Source organism: Dermacentor silvarum, chromosome 4, assembly GCF_013339745.2.
Source record: "Dermacentor silvarum isolate Dsil-2018 chromosome 4, BIME_Dsil_1.4, whole genome shotgun sequence".
Taxonomy (NCBI): domain Eukaryota; kingdom Metazoa; phylum Arthropoda; class Arachnida; order Ixodida; family Ixodidae; genus Dermacentor; species Dermacentor silvarum.
In genome coordinates this window covers 11,556,727-11,573,859 of record NC_051157.2, presented here as the reverse complement: position 1 = coordinate 11,573,859, position 17,133 = coordinate 11,556,727, and the positions used below count along the sequence as shown (strand labels likewise).

Here is a 17,133-nt window from a genome sequence, read left to right as displayed (position 1 = left end):
GCCGCGTTGAGACGGCCAGCTGCTGCCGCCATGGGACTGCGAACCCCCTTTGGAGGTGCGGGATCTGCCGCTGCTGCAGGCAAGCGTTGTTGCTCGTCATCCAACTGGCCTCCGATAAGTGTGTAGGTATGCAAACTCCGGCACATTGCGTCGTCGGAGCGTTTGTTGTCTTTGTTAATATTGAAAAGTTATCTCTGGACGCTCGTTCTCGCAATGACGTAGCACTGGAGTGAACGCTATGCAACTGACGTCGCCAAACGGGAGCGCTGTCCAATGAATGTGCGTCCGTGTACTCCATCTCTCAAGTCGTTCGCAGCACATGTGGAAGCATGCAGGACTCCTTATAGCCCATAGGACGGCCCAATGCCCCTCGAGATGCGTTCGTCCGCGCCTCGTCGTCTGCTCAGCGGCTGTAATTCGCGGTATAGGATGTAGTACATGCGGAAAGGTCCTAACATGTCGCGTATAGCTATAACGTATCATGTACCAAGCAATAACAACTCTCTAGTCCTGCCATTAATCAGATAGTTACGCCCGCAGCTATTCTGCTATGCAAGGATATTGCGCCTGTGTACATCTGATACCTACGGCAGCGCTGCAAACCCCGCGTGTAAATGCTCCGCGCATCACCGATGTCAGAACGCAGCCTCCTCACTCTCGAGCGCTAAAGCACGCATCGTAACTTCTCCGGGGATCTGTTATTGTAAAACCGGATATAGCCTTTAGGTCGCGGCGCCCTTGACCTATCGAGGCATCGGCGTAAAGGATATTAGAGGACGCACGGGCAAAGACATGGCACGACGCTATAGACTAGCATGCGCTGTGCGTTCTGTGCTTGCTCTAGCGTCGCATCCGTAGCCGCTGATTTCTCAAGAAGCATGGGTGAAGCCCGTCATCTATTGTCTCCACACAGTTGTCCAACCTAACCGACCGCCAGCCCAGGCGCTCTTCGCTGGCTCTCGCCTAAGCTAACCCTTCGTGCGTATGGGGATTAGACTTGGTGCGACCAGTCTTCTGTGACTTGCTGAACTTTTCGCGATCTTTCGTGTCCGAATTCGTCTAATATGTAGGTCGCGTTGCTCGGTTAAAGTAACACCAGCTCGATCCCCCCCCCCCCCCCCTTTTTTTTTTTCTTGCAATCTTGTTAAAATGCAACATCAACGCAAAGCTGTGCAGTGAAGTTAATAACGCCGTTCATTGGTATAGCTGACTACGATGGTTAACGCGTTGGGCTTTTGACATGGAGGTCAGTCTGTGGGGTCGGACTGTCGCGGTGGATGTTGATCCTAACGGAAGCTGCGCAGGAAGTGCGACTTTTCCCGCTTGCCCGCGACTGGTGCGCGCGATGAATTAAACATCGGAAGGAACTGGTGCGTGCGGTCTCCCGTCTGTGTGAAGCGTCGACAGCACCTTTCGTGTGGTGGCTTGGCGGAGCCTGGTCCACGCTTGAGCGGAGCCATCTCCGCTGTGCACCAACGAACGGGCACGGCACGGGTCGACCCGGGACCTCCCTCCCCCCGCCTTCGGGGTCGCTGACTTCTTCCGAGTCGTCGCCGCCCGTGGACGTACTACGCGTGTGTGTGGTTTTGTGTGTGTTCGCTCACGCTCGCGCGTCTCACGCTCGCGTGAGCATCCATCCCGCAGCTTCCCGCTGTGTGACCCGCGCAGCACACAGCATGCCGGCACGTCGCGAACCAAGGTCACGCGTTTTCTTTCTTCCTTCCTCTGGACCTGTTCGCTCCCTGTCTTCAGAGCGAAAGGAGCACTTGTCCTTTGTCGTTGACTGCTCGTTCATTATTATTTCCCCCTCGGCCGTGAGTTACGGGTCTCTCCGGCTCGTTTGTCGCCCGCTCAAGTTCCGCTGTGTGTGTCCCCGCCACCGGTCTACGGCGCGTAGCAGCGTTGTCGTCTTTTCGTTGTTCGGGCTCTGCGGTGGAAGCGATCAGGAGACATTTCACAGAACGGCGGACACATGTGTCGCCACTGGATGGTTATCAAGTGACAAGTCCTGATTTTTCTTACTGTGTGTGTGTGTGTGTGTGTGTGTGTGTCGTTACAATTACCGGCCAGGTTGTTTACACCCGCCCGTCTCGAAAATCGAGGTCTGAAGGGAAGTAAACGCGCAAGGGGCGCAAAGATCGAATCTCTTAATTGGTTGGAGTGTGACACCTGGGGCAGAGTCTGCGGTTGTGTCTGGTACGTGTTCCCAATGGACAGTTTGCAAAAATCTGAAAGTTGGCTTTCCTGCAAGGGCTTATTCCAACCGAACACTCTCGTTCACAGACTGCGTTTCTAGCTCTAAGTGCATTCACCCCTGCACATTCCAACGAAGGCGCACGAGCACAAAAAAGGCTTTTCAAACACTTTCTGCGTAATGCCCCTCCTCATTGTAAGCTCCGCGGTGTACAGAAAGAAAGGGAGAAACGAAATAAAGGAAAGGCAGGGACGAGCGTTGAATGGACAGAAATGTTCGTTCTGCTAGCCTGTGGTCGAGGTTATTTGGCTGTAAAATATACTTGCTCGCGTATGCGCAGTGGCATTTTTAGTCAAACTCGTTTTCTTTTGTTTCAAGCAAAATTGGGCTTCCAAGCAGGGTCTCCACGCGCCGGCTTATTTACAGCTCTTTGCCCGAGACGGGTACCTGTCAACACAATGGCACTCTGTCCCGCGTCGTGGCTAGCTCCTCGTGCGGAAACGACGCTCACGTCCCGAACCCTTCCTCCGCTTGCATCCGTCATTTGCGGAGCCTGCGGGCACCGCCGATATCGTGCGTGTTCCCGCCCCTCTTCCGCGTCTCTTTTGACTCGCTTCGTTTGCTGCTGTCGCTCTCCCTTTTCTTTGTTTTCCACTCTTGCCGATGCCGCCGGCAGGTGTTGCTCTTCCAAGAACGTCCGCGCGAAAGCAAAAGTCTCGCGGTCCCGGTTGCGTATGTGTGTGTATGTACGTGCTCGTCTTTGTTCGTTTTTTTTTTTTTTTTTTTTTTTTTTTTTTTTTTTTTTCCATCCAAAGGCGCCCTTCCTTATGAGAAAGCGTCGTTCTGTCAGCGCGAGCAGTGCCGCACCTTCGACGTTGCGCGACGACCTCGTTCTTGGGAGAACCGCTTCTTGATGGCGAACCAATTTCACTCGGAGGAGTCGTCGACGTGCGCGGGACGCGCGGCGTGCCTTTCTTCTCTTCTTCCGCACAGTCGACCGCGTACACGTTTGAGTATACTATGTACGGGACCAACGTTGACGGGACCCGTGAGGGAGGGAGTCCTCGGTCCTTTTGCGGTCCGGATGTGACTAGAAGTCCGCGAGGACTTCGCGGCACGACGTCGTGGCTCCTTCCATGTCCACCCTCACCGCTGCCTCGGAAAGCGTGCGACGCGCACACGCCCGCGCGCGTTTTTGCGCTCAAGACTGTTTTAGCGCGCACGTCTCCTCGCGGCGATTCGTGCAGCGTGGACACTGCGCGGCATGCATAGCAGCTCCAGTCAGTGGGCACGGTCAAGCAAACGCTGTGTGCCGTCCGACGTGCACGTTTATTCATAGCGTTAGACGACGCACAGTGACGGCTGTCGGGCGCCCTTCGCGACGCAAGCGTGTTGCTTGCGAACTTGCGTACGACGGTGCGTTCATTCGTTCGAGGCGCCTTGCGCATTTGACCTCCGCTCTTCCGAGTTCGTTTGCGCTCGCAAACTTTGACGGCTGCTTAGCTCCGGCGTGTACAAGTGACATCGTGGCTTTGCCATGCAGACACGAGCATGCGTTATAAGACGCACACAAGTTAGCACAGCTGGCACTAGCCTCCCTCCCTCTAAATTTCTATGTACCAGAATGCTGGCCGCCAAGCCCCCTCTTCCCCGTCCCGCCCCAGCCACCTTGTGTGATCCATAATTATGGGTGTTCGTGGTATCACTTATACAGTACGTATCTTTTGAGAAGGATACATTTAAGAGTCTTAGCCCCTTGTAGAACTGTGTATATTTTTGACTAAACTCCTGAAATTTTTTTGCGTGGTATCCATTGTGTCGAAAGGGACGAAAACAAAAACTAGAAAACGAAACAAAACGATATTTTTGACCGGAACGAAAACATAACCGAAGCGTTATTTATTATTTTGTTTCGGAGTGAAACCAAAATATTTTTGTTCGGTTTTCGGTTCAAGGGAAAGGCAGCAATCCGAAACAACCGACGTCAGGCAGCGTCATAATTAGCGTGTATCTCAGGAGTCCTCATAAGCGCGTATCCCAGGCAGGCATTGTGTGAGCGATAGCCGGTCGAGCACTCCACTAATCAAAGCCTGCCGCTTGGTGCGCTAGTACATTGGCATCGTAGAAAAACCCAGGGCTTGCATGCTAAGAGCTCATCGTTTCCTTTTCTACGAGTGCAACGCTTTGTTACCGAAGTTTTATCCTTCGTTTGTGTTCGTTTTAGTTTTATCGGAACAGCGGTCTCGAATTGCGGCGAGAACACTCGGTGATGTGCTGCTTCTGAGATTTGCAGAATTCTCATATTGAGAAAAATTAATACTATGTTTTCATTGTTACTTTGCTTTGAAAATTTTTGCATGCGAACCAAAACCATTATGAACCAAATGGGTCTTTTTTTTTTTTTCGTTCCGGAGCAGAACAGGAACACAACTTTTTTCAGTGGAACGAAACTAAAACCAGAACGAAAAACATTTCGTTCCGGCACCCTGGTCGTATCGGTAAATGAGGTGCTTAGAATCAATACCAAACCGTTTGTTTTAAAAAAGTGGGACTTATTTGTCCCACTGACTCTAAATGGTTTTTCTATGAAGTGGAATGCATTATGTCCCATTGACCCCCTAGGGTCTGATTGCAAAATTATTTCTTGTCTATTTGACTCTTTGTTAACCACAACTCTTGGATATTTTTTGTGTGGTATAAGTAAATGGTATGCTTAGAAGTTGTTTGCAACTAATTTCACTTCTTTACAACAAGCAGTTTAGTTTTAAAAAGTGAGATGTATTTGTCCCGCCAATACTGCATAGCTTTTTCGAAAAGTAGGACATTCGAGTGTCTCATTGATAAATATGTAACCATTGCCCTCGTAAAACAAACTCAAGCACAACGAACAAAGTGGCACAGCGTAGGCCTTACCCAAAATGTATATGCGCACTTTTTGCCAGAGCGCTGAACACCAACAGCATCAGTGGCTTTTTGCACATTCGGGAAGCATTCCAACAATGAAAACAATTCTTCTTAAGCTTCTTGAACTGCTTTGTTGCACAGGTTAGATATTTGTGTACTTATACTGACCTAATAATTATCTTTACTCCTTGCCTCACTCACGTTTTGCTGGAAGTACGAGTATATAAAGCATGAACGGTATGGGGGATTGGAGCCAAAGAAGAAAGCAATTGTTGTTCAAACACTGGTACCCAGTTAGGTAAAACTCGGTTGGCATGAAGTGCCTAAGAGAAGTAGCTTTGATCACCACGGCCCGAACAAAATGGTAACTCTCCTACACTGTGCAGTTCACCATGGAGGCTTGACTGCTATACCATTCCACTGTTAATCACAAGTTTGCAGGTTATGTTCCTTGCCATGGTTGCTGCATTGTGATGTAGACAGCAAAAACAGCCATGTGCTGTGATATATAGGCACACATTAGGAAAAACCAGGTGGTCAAACATAATATAAGAGTACCCATATCGCATCAGCCCACAACTTCGCTGCACTGGACTCTCATGTATTGCAAACATAATTCATTACATAAATGTGCGTAAAAGAACTTGTATGACTTGAAGTTTCTATGCACACACCATGTAAGGTGAAAAGCACTGCGGAGCAAGGGTGTTGCAATTACAATGTTATGGTTATGTACCATAACACTTTTTTTCTGCCTATTCTATACAGATCTCTCATACACATTGTTTATTTGTTCTACGCAGATGTGAAGAAGGGCACAGCAGCCTCACGAGTGATTTCTCAGGGCCCTGGCACAGGTCCCCCCAGTAAAATAGGAGAGGCGCGAATTCAAGCCCAGTCGAAAGCTGAATTCACCAAAGAGATCCAGCGACTGGGTGCCCTCTGCGAGTCGAAAACCAAGGAGCTCACCATGCTCAAGTTGCAGCTCAGGCATGCCTCTGCTGGATTTGCCTCTTTTGCTGTCATCATCCAGCACCTCAATGCGCAGGTATTACAGGTATGGCACCATTTGTTCCACTCATTCTAATTCTGAAATGCCATTCTTCTACACGGGATCCCTCTCTCATTAAGTGGTTGTGCTAAATTGGTACAAAAGGGAACTGTTTGGTTTGCTTCCCTAGTTGCAGTTTTCACAATTGCTGCCATCTTGCATGCACTGAACATGGATTGTTGGTAAATTTGATGCATATGTGCCACAGCTTTTTAATATAAAGGTACTTTTTTGGTGTGTTCCAACCATTTTTCCAGCCATTCCAACCAAAGAGATAGGTTATAAACTATTAGGTTATAAAAATATTTAGGTTATAAGCAAGTACGGTTATAAATCAATTTTGCTTTCAGTTGCATGTAATTCTTTTATTAAGCTCTCCAACCCCAAAAATTGTTGCTATATTCCCTTCAGGTGTCAAGTAAATCTGGTAATGAAAAAAATTATTTTAGCATCATTTTCGGCTCTCCGTGTTTCAATAAAAAAGTCATTAAAAGATGGAAACATAAATTGTAGTTTTTCATAGTTTTCCGTGGTGTCCACATTTGTGGACTGGGTGCCTTAATCCAGAAAAAAATGTTGCATTGTGCTTTCTAGTTCACTTAGCTAGGTAAGTGGGGTAAAACATTTTTCCTGTGACTTTTCCTTGATTATCTAAACATTTGCAATGTACTTTGTGTAGTAAAGATGAAAGCAATCATTCTGAGCTGACAGGCACAAAAACACGTGGCATTTTCGGCAGCAAATTCGGCTCTTCGCTGCGCACCCCTCACAGCAGCAACACTGTGCATTTGGTGTGCGCACATGCTCCTGCCAGTGATCGTACCTGTCATACCTAATGGCAGTGGTCGGAAGTGATTGTGGTGTCGCCTTCTTGACAACGGGCTTAGAGCTGTCATTACTTGGCCTACCTCACTTTTTTGGTGCATTTCTGTTGCAAGGCTGTTCGCAATGTCTATTTGGAACGCCATCATGTGCATGGTGTTTCTCTGTAGGAGCTTCTCAGCACTTGCGTTCCTGAAGTACTCTAGCCAGTTGTTTCTCAACTGCAAAACACAGAAAATGAGAAATCTTTCTCACGAGCCACCGTATGCGCCAAGTCTTGCTTCGTGCATTCATCATTTGAGAGATCTGCATCGGATATGTCGCTATTTTGAATTTTTGCTATAAGTTTGTCAACAGTCTGGTTATCGACTTCCCTTCTCTCTACTGCATGCTTAAAAATGCCTGAAAGAAGTAAGATGTTTTGATGATTTTAGCCAAGGGGCATCTGTGCTATACACGGCAGCTTGCTCGGAAAGGCTGCTTTGAGGCGACATGTCCACAAACATGGACACTAACTTTTGGTAGCTGCGTGCGGTTCTCTTACACTTGGTACTCCAAGAAAAGATAGTATTTAACAATCATGAAACATTGCTTTTTACAAATAAATGGCTTTTAGGTGTATTTAATAAAGTTAATACCTTGAAAACAAATAAAAATGAAGAGCTATTTACGGTTCGCACCGTAGAAGCTTGAAGCGGCCATTTTCCCGCGCGTTTTCATCATTATTACGTATGTCTTCAGAGCAATGGCGCCACTTGTCAAATAGAGAAAGGAACGGCGCATTTGCCTGCGCTTTTCAAATCCCATTTTTCAATCTGTGTTTGTATCTACGTGAATGCAAATTTGGTGTCCACATTTGTGGACACAGCGCCTGAAGGGGATGTGGCAACTTGAGAGAAAGAACTAACAAAAAAGGCTACCTGGAAACGGAGTGTGAGTGGACTGTTACAAAAACACCACAGATACCTGCCCACACTTGTGTTGCCGGCTATGCAAATCTCTGAAAGAAAGAGAATGTTACGCTGGAATGAAATAGAATGAAAATGGAATTGGGGGCTACATTAAACTGCCCTAGTAGCGTGTATTTAGGAGGTAAAACACGATTACCATTAGAAAGGTTCTAGTTACAGGTTAGATAAATGGTTTGCCAGTACCTTTGATGTAAATGGCATTACACTGTTATAATGCACTGTACTAGCACGAGCAGACAAGAATAAGCAGTTCTCTGTTAGTTTGCAAAATGAGTTCAGAGGGAAATGTAGCACACTCGAAGCAACAGTGCTGTATGTAATGATGAGATTAGAAAACTTGTAGAGCTAGGGCAGGTTTGGTTGATGCAGGACAGGGGAAATTTTGATTTCGGGGAGGCCTTTTGTTCTGAAGTGGTCTTATACAGTCAACTTTCGTTTATTCAATCCTTACAGGACCGACATAATTGGTCACTTTATCAGGCAGGTCTAAGAGGCAGATAGAAAATGCCAAAACAGGCCGCTGATTCATCTGGCAGTATTTGCCTAATTTTAACATGCCGCCAAATAGAACACACACCCACTGTTTATTGGTTCAAAGCAGAAACTAATGTAGAAATAACATGGGAGTTCCTAAACAAAGTAGAAATGCACATCCAATTTTTTGAAAGAAAACTGTAGCATACCTCAGATTAAGTCCATCAACAAAACATGAAGGTAGCTAACTTTTTTTGCCTTCACAGAATAGAAATTTGTTTACACTTAATATCGGTTGTCATCACTCTCAGACAGCATTTTATCTCTCTGAACCACTACATGTTGTCCTGCGTATGGTCCATTGTGCATTTGATATTCTGCTTTTATCAAACGACTCCACAACAGTTGCAAATCGGATGGTGGCCTCACTTAGTCTAACCATTTTGCTAGTTCACCCTGCAATGCATGCAATTCCTCGGAAAGCCAAAAACATGTGACATGTGACTTGTTGCCGCTGGCTTAGCTTTTTATACCTTATCTTTTGAATCAGCGTTTAGAGCGCAACTCTTAGGCGCCCGTTCCTGCGACTAGAGTTACTGTTTTCAGGGAAATGTTTGATATAGAAATTCATTTTTAGAAAATGAATTTGTAATTTCTTGGAGGCAGGCAAATTGCGATAAAAAGCAATTTTCTCGGTATTGTTTTTATCACAGAAGCATACATCTTAAGCTAAAAAAAAAAGTGACTACCAATTGTACTGCGAGTCTTTTGATAATAAGAGACTCGATATATGGCTACTTTTTTTCCCACCTGGTTTGGCACCGTTTGAAAAAATGCAAATGGCCTTCAAATGTACAAAAAAAAATTTTTACCTCGCATTTTTGGGGGAAAGGCTTTTCCTGTCATACAATTCATCATATTTTCTTAAAAATAAAATAAGATGGTCAAGCGCACCCATTGGGACAGCAGGCATAGAATGACCATGCTGCAAGAAAAGGCTAACTTGCATCACAGAAAATAGACTCTGTCATGAGTGTCACTTGTTAATAAACAGGCCATGCAAGAGTATTGTGCATTGTTCATGCCCTGATACTGCTTTGTTTTGTTTTGTAGAACGACTCCTTCCGTATCCCAAAGCTGTCTGAAGAATTGCGGAAATCACAAGAAGAGATTGAAAAGGCCCGCATTGCCCTTGGTGAGGATGAAGAGCATCATTCTGTCCCTTTAGTGTATTAATTCTTTATCCTTGAGTGGCTTGAGCCATACACAAAATCCTTGCCTTCAGACACAGTCGGTACATTGAACTCTTCATAGCTTTTAGTACTGCTTGCAATTACAGCTGAATAATTTGTAGATATAATAGTTGGCTTATGTATTTTTTCCACACATATTGGCACTGCATTGGTTGCTAGCGCTGTGTTGTTGGCTTTGGTAACTACAAATGAGAAAAATTCATTGGACAACATCTCCTCTGGTCGGGAAGTAGATTCATATTGTAAAGACAGTTCGCCGACTAAAATAGTGTTGTCGAAGGGGTTAGACGTTTTGGCTTCCACGCAAGGCTTCTGTGTGGAAGGGGAAACGTCCCTTAATAACTACCCTTAATTGTACCAAATTAGCTTAGGAATATTCTGTCAGCTCTGTGATAACAGGTCTCCTTAGTGCATAATACAAATATATGTTGTTGCTTTCTGTTGCTTCATGCAAACTACAGAGGAGTACAAAAACAGCATAGAAGAATACAAGCAGAACCAAGAAAAGGAAATCAAGGCACAAAAGGCAGAGCTTGAAGTAAAGCACGCACAGAGGATAGAAGAGTGTAAGTCATTGGTACTATATATCCGCACCTGCCGTCTTGCATATTGAGTTGTGCGACTTGCGTTAATAAATGTCCCTCTTTTTTTTTTTTTTTTTAGTGGAAGCAACCCACAAGAACGAACTGACCGGGTACTTAGAGTCTCATGCACGAAAGGCAAGTACTGCACGTGCATCTTTTTACATTTGATGATCGAGCAGTATTTGCTCTCCACTCGCCCCTCTTCTTGTTACTGTGACAGCAGCATATGTGGTTGGCCACTGGCGATGAGTAGTATTTTCATTACGTCAAAGCTGCTATCAGGCAATGTTGCATGCATATTCAGGCACAATCAGCCAGATGGGGCTTGGATGTGAGAAGATTCAACTTGGAGAAGCATGTATTACTTTTGTGTGTTAATCCTGAATTGAAACAGGCTACTGAGCAATAAGTAGGCATGCAAAGTACACACACGACACTTTGACAAGTCAACGTATACTATTATGGATAACTGAAACGTGAATAAGTTAGAGCTAACTAGAGCGCATTCTTTAATTTTTAATTTCGCTATTTCAGGTAATGTTGGCATGATTTAGGCTTGTACACCTAATGTGAAGCCTGTATCGTCTTTGGTGACCGGATAAATAGTGATGCAACATCACAGACATGCAATAAAGGAACCTCTCTGGGCAGAGCCATTCGCAGAAATGAACCCAGTACGGCTCAACCCCGGGCTCCCCAGCGGGCCTTTATATTCATAATTATTCATATTGTTTGAGAAGACAAGACAGAGAAGGGCTAAGGTTATGATCGAAGACCCATATGGGTCTTCGATGAGACCCACACTGTCTGTTGAAGCCATCGCTTTAAAGGGAGGGTGTTCACAGCATCTAGTCAGCACATTCATTCAGAAGGCCCCGTCACCCTTTCACGTCAATAATCCATTCTTGATCCGAAAACTGCAAGTGGTCAGTGACTAACTAGCCAGGGTGTGCACATCGAAGGTGCTCTTTTTATTTCTTTTTGCATTTTTCACTGTCAAAGACTTCCGTTGCTCCCTAACGCGCAATTAAATATGTGAAGTTAGTGAGAGCATCAACCGTTATGGACGATTTAGTTTGCAGAACTCGTGAGCCACAAATGTAGAAAAAGTTTTAGAGCTTCACTTGGAGTTGATGATCATAGGCTATGAGGACAGCCGCTATTTTCTGAATAACGGTGTGCATATTGAATCGTGATTAGCCCCAGTGCTCTGTGACGTACTACTCTTGCACTGTGGCAGATCCTATGAGCAGTTCAATGTTACTAATGCTGTTATGCACTTTTCTTCACAATGGTATCGTACTGCACTGGGATACCAAGATTTTCTTGGGCATCTGAGCGCTCCACTGTGCATATAGTATTGTTGCCTTTGATGAGCTGTTAATTTCTTAAATGCTAAGTCTTCGTTAATTGCTGCTCTTCTATAAAAGCTGCGATGTGCATCAAGCATGTGCACTCACTTTGAAAGGCAACACTGTATTGTGTGAAATGCAAGCAGACAATGGCGCTTCACTTACTTCGCTTAGTAAGCCTACTGTTACCCTGGCTTGGCTTGTAGCTCACATCAGCTGGCTTATTCAGTTACAAAGTCCTGACAAAAATGTAATGAAGTCAAACATATTCTGACAATATTGAGATTAGAGAAAGTAGGGGGGAGTCTTATATGCAGCACGAGGTTTCTCGTGCTGTACTAATTTTTAACAAAAGCGGCTTGTGCTTTTTTTCTCCTCTTCACAGATCGAAGAAATGAAAGCCTTTTACACAGATATAATCGACAGCGACCGCAAAAGCCACGAAGAAACATTGGATGCACTGAAACAGAGGCACCGGGAGAAAATTGATGGTGAGTGACGCCAATGTTTCAACATAGATTGCTTTTGCATATGAGAAAAATATTTCATGCAGCAACAAGTTTCAGATTACTTGGAACACATTCTTATGAGTGCTTCATTTGCAGTGTTTTAATGTGCATACTATTAAACTTGCTTGCAGAATTTGTTCCTTTCTGCTTGCATCAATTGAGTACAGTAGTCTCAAGAACTTGAAACACACTTACCCTACACATTCAATTTTTACTAGCCTGAGCTGTGTCTCCTTGCGTTTCAGTGTCAGCTCAACAGTCTCTAATGCCTTGCTGCTTTTAAGTTGACCTTTTCGCAATATTATAGCAGCAGCACGAGAAACTGCTGTTTTATTGCCATTTAGTACCTAAGAGGCAACAAAAGGCACATGCATGCGAGAAACATTGCATGTGCATTTTGAGTACACAGGTGGTTGATTGTTATCAGTTTTCTTTGCCGACACAATACCAGATTATAAGTTCTCCGTCAATGTAAATTCATATGCAAAGAAACGGGGAACTGACTAGAGTGCATTTCTGAGTTCGTTTGTATTTGTCAGTGGCTTGATTCAGGCTCAACACTGTATTATGTTTCAAAACAGCTTCTCAGTGATTTCACATTACGCTCTCTATTACATGCAAGATGTTCCGATTAGCTTTTCTGTGCATTTTTTATGCTGATGGTACATACTTTGTTTACCTGAGCACTCTAACAGTACTCATTGTATGAACTAGGAATAAGGCTCAAATGTGTTGTTGGACCACTATTCCTATGAAAGACTACTGCGAAAATTACCGTATTTATTCGATTCTAACACACCCTCGATTGTAAGACGCACCCGTTTTCTGTGACGACAAAAAATAAATAAAAAGTCCTTTACAGTACCGCGCACCTCATGCTTTCAAACAGAAATACAACTTTCTGTCATTTGGAAAAACAGATTTCCTCCCGAGGCACTGAAGCTGCAATGAATAAAAATAGTCGCAGTTTCGCCCAAAAGGCGAAGCATCGAATGCGATAGCAAATTATTAGACCGCTATACGAAGTAAGAATAGCAGTTTTATCGGCCGTATAAACTTGCAAACATTCGCTGACTAAATAAATTAACAAGCACAGTGTCACGCGCGCACAAGCAAACGTGAACACATCTCGCTTGTTGACCGCAGAAACGAACTGTCAAAACGCTGGAGTGACGAAGCGCGGCTAGCAAATTGACCTTCGTGCTAGCATGCCTCTCGCTTCAATGCGGCGAAAACACAGCGCGTGGCGGACTTTCCTCGTCGCAGATTGCTTTCAAGATAGGGCCTAGGCGATCGTATCGCCAAAGTGGATCGTCGTAGGTTACGTCCTGCTTCGGTCCACTGAAACCGTTCCGCATCGCTTTGCTGGCGAAAATCCTCTCCTTCTGTTTGCGCCAGTCACGCATGCAAGTTTCGGATTCTCCGAACGCCTGTGATGCGGCCCGATTTCCGTTCATCTCCGCACACATGATCACTTTCCTTTTTAAATGCGGCATCATGATGAACTCGGTACTTCATGCTGATAGAGCAGATGCAGAGAGTGTGAAGACAAACAGTAGACTATTGCCTAAGCACGTGTACTGCAGCATACGGAGGAAGCTACGGTAGCTAGGCTAAAGAGTAGCTAGGCTAGCGAGTAGCTAGGCTCAACGCACGTGCGAGGCGGCCATTTTGAAATGCTGACAGCTACATGGTAACACAGATTTAGGGTCGTACTCGATTCTAACGCGCCCACAATTTTCTAACCTTTTTATCAGAAAAAAAGTGCACGTTAGATTCGAGTAAATATGGTACAGGTCTCAAGCCCTTCGTGATGGCATCTCTTGAATTTATATTGCAAAACATATTATAACTGTGCATAGCCATACACAGTGGTCAAGGGGGCAATTGCACCCTTTCCCTGGCCCTCTGATTGGAGGTGCTAGTTTGCCTCATAAAGTTTGGTACCCATAGAATGTGATAATGCCTAGGAAAGGCAAGTGATTCAGGACAGTGTCACATACCCTGGTGAACTTGGCACCAAAAAGTCACACAGGCTTCACTTTGTTCAAGTAATTCCGAATGACTGTTTGGAAAGTTTGGTAGCTTTGCTGAGAGCTGAATAGAGAGAACATGAGGCAGCTCAGGAACAGTCAAGGGCAAGACAGTTGTTGCAAATACATTTGCCACCCCCCTCAGTGGGCACTCCTGCGCACACTTATGTCGCTGTTGTACAATTAATGCCCACGCTAGCCCTGTTCTTGCTTGCAGCGCATTATGTCTGTAATAATGACATCATCACTTCTGTCACCAGACTAATGCCTAGACAAGGGCACTGTTATGCGCATGGCTTCTTTGGGTATGTGAGCAGGGAGTGTTGCCTTACAGCCATCAATGAGGAATATTCACTGCAACTGGACTCCATCAATGAGGACCACCAAACACGCCAGAAAGAGCTTGAGCAGAGGTATGAAACCCTCCAACAACAGCATAAAGCATTACAGCAACAGGCCAGGGAGTTCCAGGAGTCTGTGCTCTCAGACACAGATGCAAAGATCCAGGTATGTTCTGCTTTTACAACAGGCGGCTTCTTTCTTCTGTCTTGGCCACAGACTTGATGCATCTTGGGGTGTCTACATGAGAGGAAGAGTTGGATAATAGGATTGCATGCCGAATTGTTCAACATGATATTCGGTGTTTTCTTGAGATAGCTCTTTTCATTGTGATAATTGGAGCAAGTGTAATGTCTGATGGCCCTTTAATAGTGGCTGTCTGGATTTCATAGTGGATTCATACATTTGAGTATGAATTCACAAATTTTAGTAAGATCCTGAGTTCGCCAGGCCTTATTTCTGTTTTTTTCTTTCGCTTGAAGTGCTACTTTATTGGTGTTTGCGAACAAACTGCTAACTAGCGGTTTGCAGTGGCCAGTCATTGATATTATTGCAAGGTTGTCTTCTCTAGGAACCTCAAGGCATTTTTGCCACCCATTATTCTATTTGTCCATTTGAGCATAACAAGCCTCTGCTTACAGTAAGACCAGACTTCTCCAGTTCTGCAAGTATATAACTACAAATATCTAACGTAACCAATGTTTCACTTGAGAGACCCTTTTAACTCATTCATTACCGCACCTGTAGAAATCTATCAACTTGATCAACAGTTTTTCTACACGTTGCTAAACATATCAATTTGAAATCTTCTACTAGCAACATTATGCACCGTCTGAAATGATGACTCACCTTTAACTATTTGTCAGATTTTACAATGTTTAGCAGATTGCGGAGTCTGGAAAAATGAAACTTCGAATGGAGGTATGGTGAAACCAGCCTCCAGTGTGCAAAATAAAAAGATGCAAGATTTGCACTTTGGTCAACTCTGCAACATAACATTTAACATTTAAATGACAGCAGCAGTGAAAACACAGATGCTTCTCTCAGGTTGTCAATTTTCCAATCCCACGTATAGGCTGTTTTCCCTACCGTGGGTGGCTTTTATTCATCAGCACTTAGCGTACAAATGTACAAATTATTATTGACAATCCTTCCCATCGTGTGGAGTTACTACTCGCGCAAGAGCAGGCAGTCGATTTCAGACTGGCCTTTGACCAAAGCTTGACTAGCTGTCTAATTTCTTTACGTTTTGAACACCACCTGCAAAAGTGCCTTTATTCATCACTGTACAATATTGTGTAACACTCCACATTACTGTACGGCACTGTACAGGAACTGAACAAAGCATGTGGAGGCTCCAGCGCCTGTTGAACGCACACTAGACCACCTTGCTTGCATAGAAAAGCTGATTGAATGCAATAATCAAGTGTGAAAAGGCTTCTGCATGCTCCCTGATCTGACAACCATTGCTTCACGAACCTAAATAATACAGTAAAGAACAAACCAGGTGCCTGCTGCAATAAGTAAAAGCAAACGCTCCCAGTAAAAAGGAAGTTACCCGCTTTCACATTTGCGAAGCTACTGTTTTTCCGCATAGCATGGGCATCACTATGGCTAGTATTAGTGTGAACAAATTTTCATAATAAGTTTTTTGTGTGGTTTGACTTAAAAAGGTTGGGAGCTAGGAACCAGGTGCATATTTTGTATATTTGTTTCTTTTTACTCTCAGTACATAGCAGATTATTACTTTCATTTGTGTTTCTTGAGGTGTTTCTTTGAAGTTTCACAAGAACCATAAAAAATTTTCTGAGCAGTTATTACTGCTATACATACATTCAAAACACCAGTGAACACGGTATAGTATTATGTATCGCAGTATACTTCTATGTCGTGAAATAAAATGTTAAAACATAAAAGCACCAAAAATGAGCACATTTGTAACGGGAGCAAAAGAGTTAAAACTGTTTGTTCCCCTAAACTTTGCATTTTTGTCTGCTTGATCATATCAACATATATCAGCATTGCCCGTATTTGACATTGTGATTGCTTTCTTTTCTTTTGCTTTATTACCATGTAAGTACTTGTCAAGCAAAATTTGCATGCATTACAAATGAAGCGTTAATGACACCATAATCTTTGATTTTGTCTCCTTGCAGTGGCTTTCCAAGAAAAATGCAGACCTACAAAAGGAAGTGGAAAGCTTGAATGTGGTTCTTGAGATGCGCGCCAACCAGATACAGAGCTTGCAGCATGCCAATATAGAACTAGAACGAAAGGCAAGTGTTGCTTTGTGTATACTACTGTGTAGGCCACTTGATTATGGCAATGAAGCAAACTGAAAGAACCCATTGTTATAACCCTATATTGTGTTGGCATCCTTGATGTTAAAGAGGTTAACTAGAGAATGTAGAGCAGGCAAAACCCATCTATATTCAATTGGACTGCATTGTATAGGTGCAAGGATTAGTTATATGCACTGCAGATAACTTCCTGGGCACACATCTTCACTTTTTTGCTGTTACTTCAGTGTTTACTTAACATTACACACCTTGGGTCAAAAGATGATGGTGCTTGTGGCCAAAGTTCATGCTTTTTTGCACCAGAATAAAATAAAAATTTGCAGGCACCGAAACTAGGATGCATTTAA

General features: G+C 44.3%; 1 protein-coding gene across 6 annotated transcripts in view; it reads left to right on the top strand.

Moving 5' to 3' along the window:
- The window catches only part of LOC119449448 (restin homolog), a 126,077-nt gene that overhangs the window by 93,993 nt on the left and 14,951 nt on the right, over positions 1–17,133 (top strand). For 5 of the 6 annotated variants that reach the window (XM_037712626.2, XM_037712625.2, XM_037712624.2 and 2 more), the window contains 7 exons: positions 5,902–6,155; positions 9,530–9,611; positions 10,131–10,235; positions 10,333–10,388; positions 11,991–12,096; positions 14,482–14,654; positions 16,643–16,762. In XM_037712626.2, coding sequence (XP_037568554.1) covers positions 5,902–6,155; positions 9,530–9,611; positions 10,131–10,235; positions 10,333–10,388; positions 11,991–12,096; positions 14,482–14,654; positions 16,643–16,762 — 896 coding nt within the window. The remainder of the gene's footprint in view (positions 1–5,901; positions 6,156–9,529; positions 9,612–10,130; positions 10,236–10,332; positions 10,389–11,990; positions 12,097–14,481; positions 14,655–16,642; positions 16,763–17,133) is intronic. The other variant, XM_049665206.1, reaches the window with a different exon arrangement.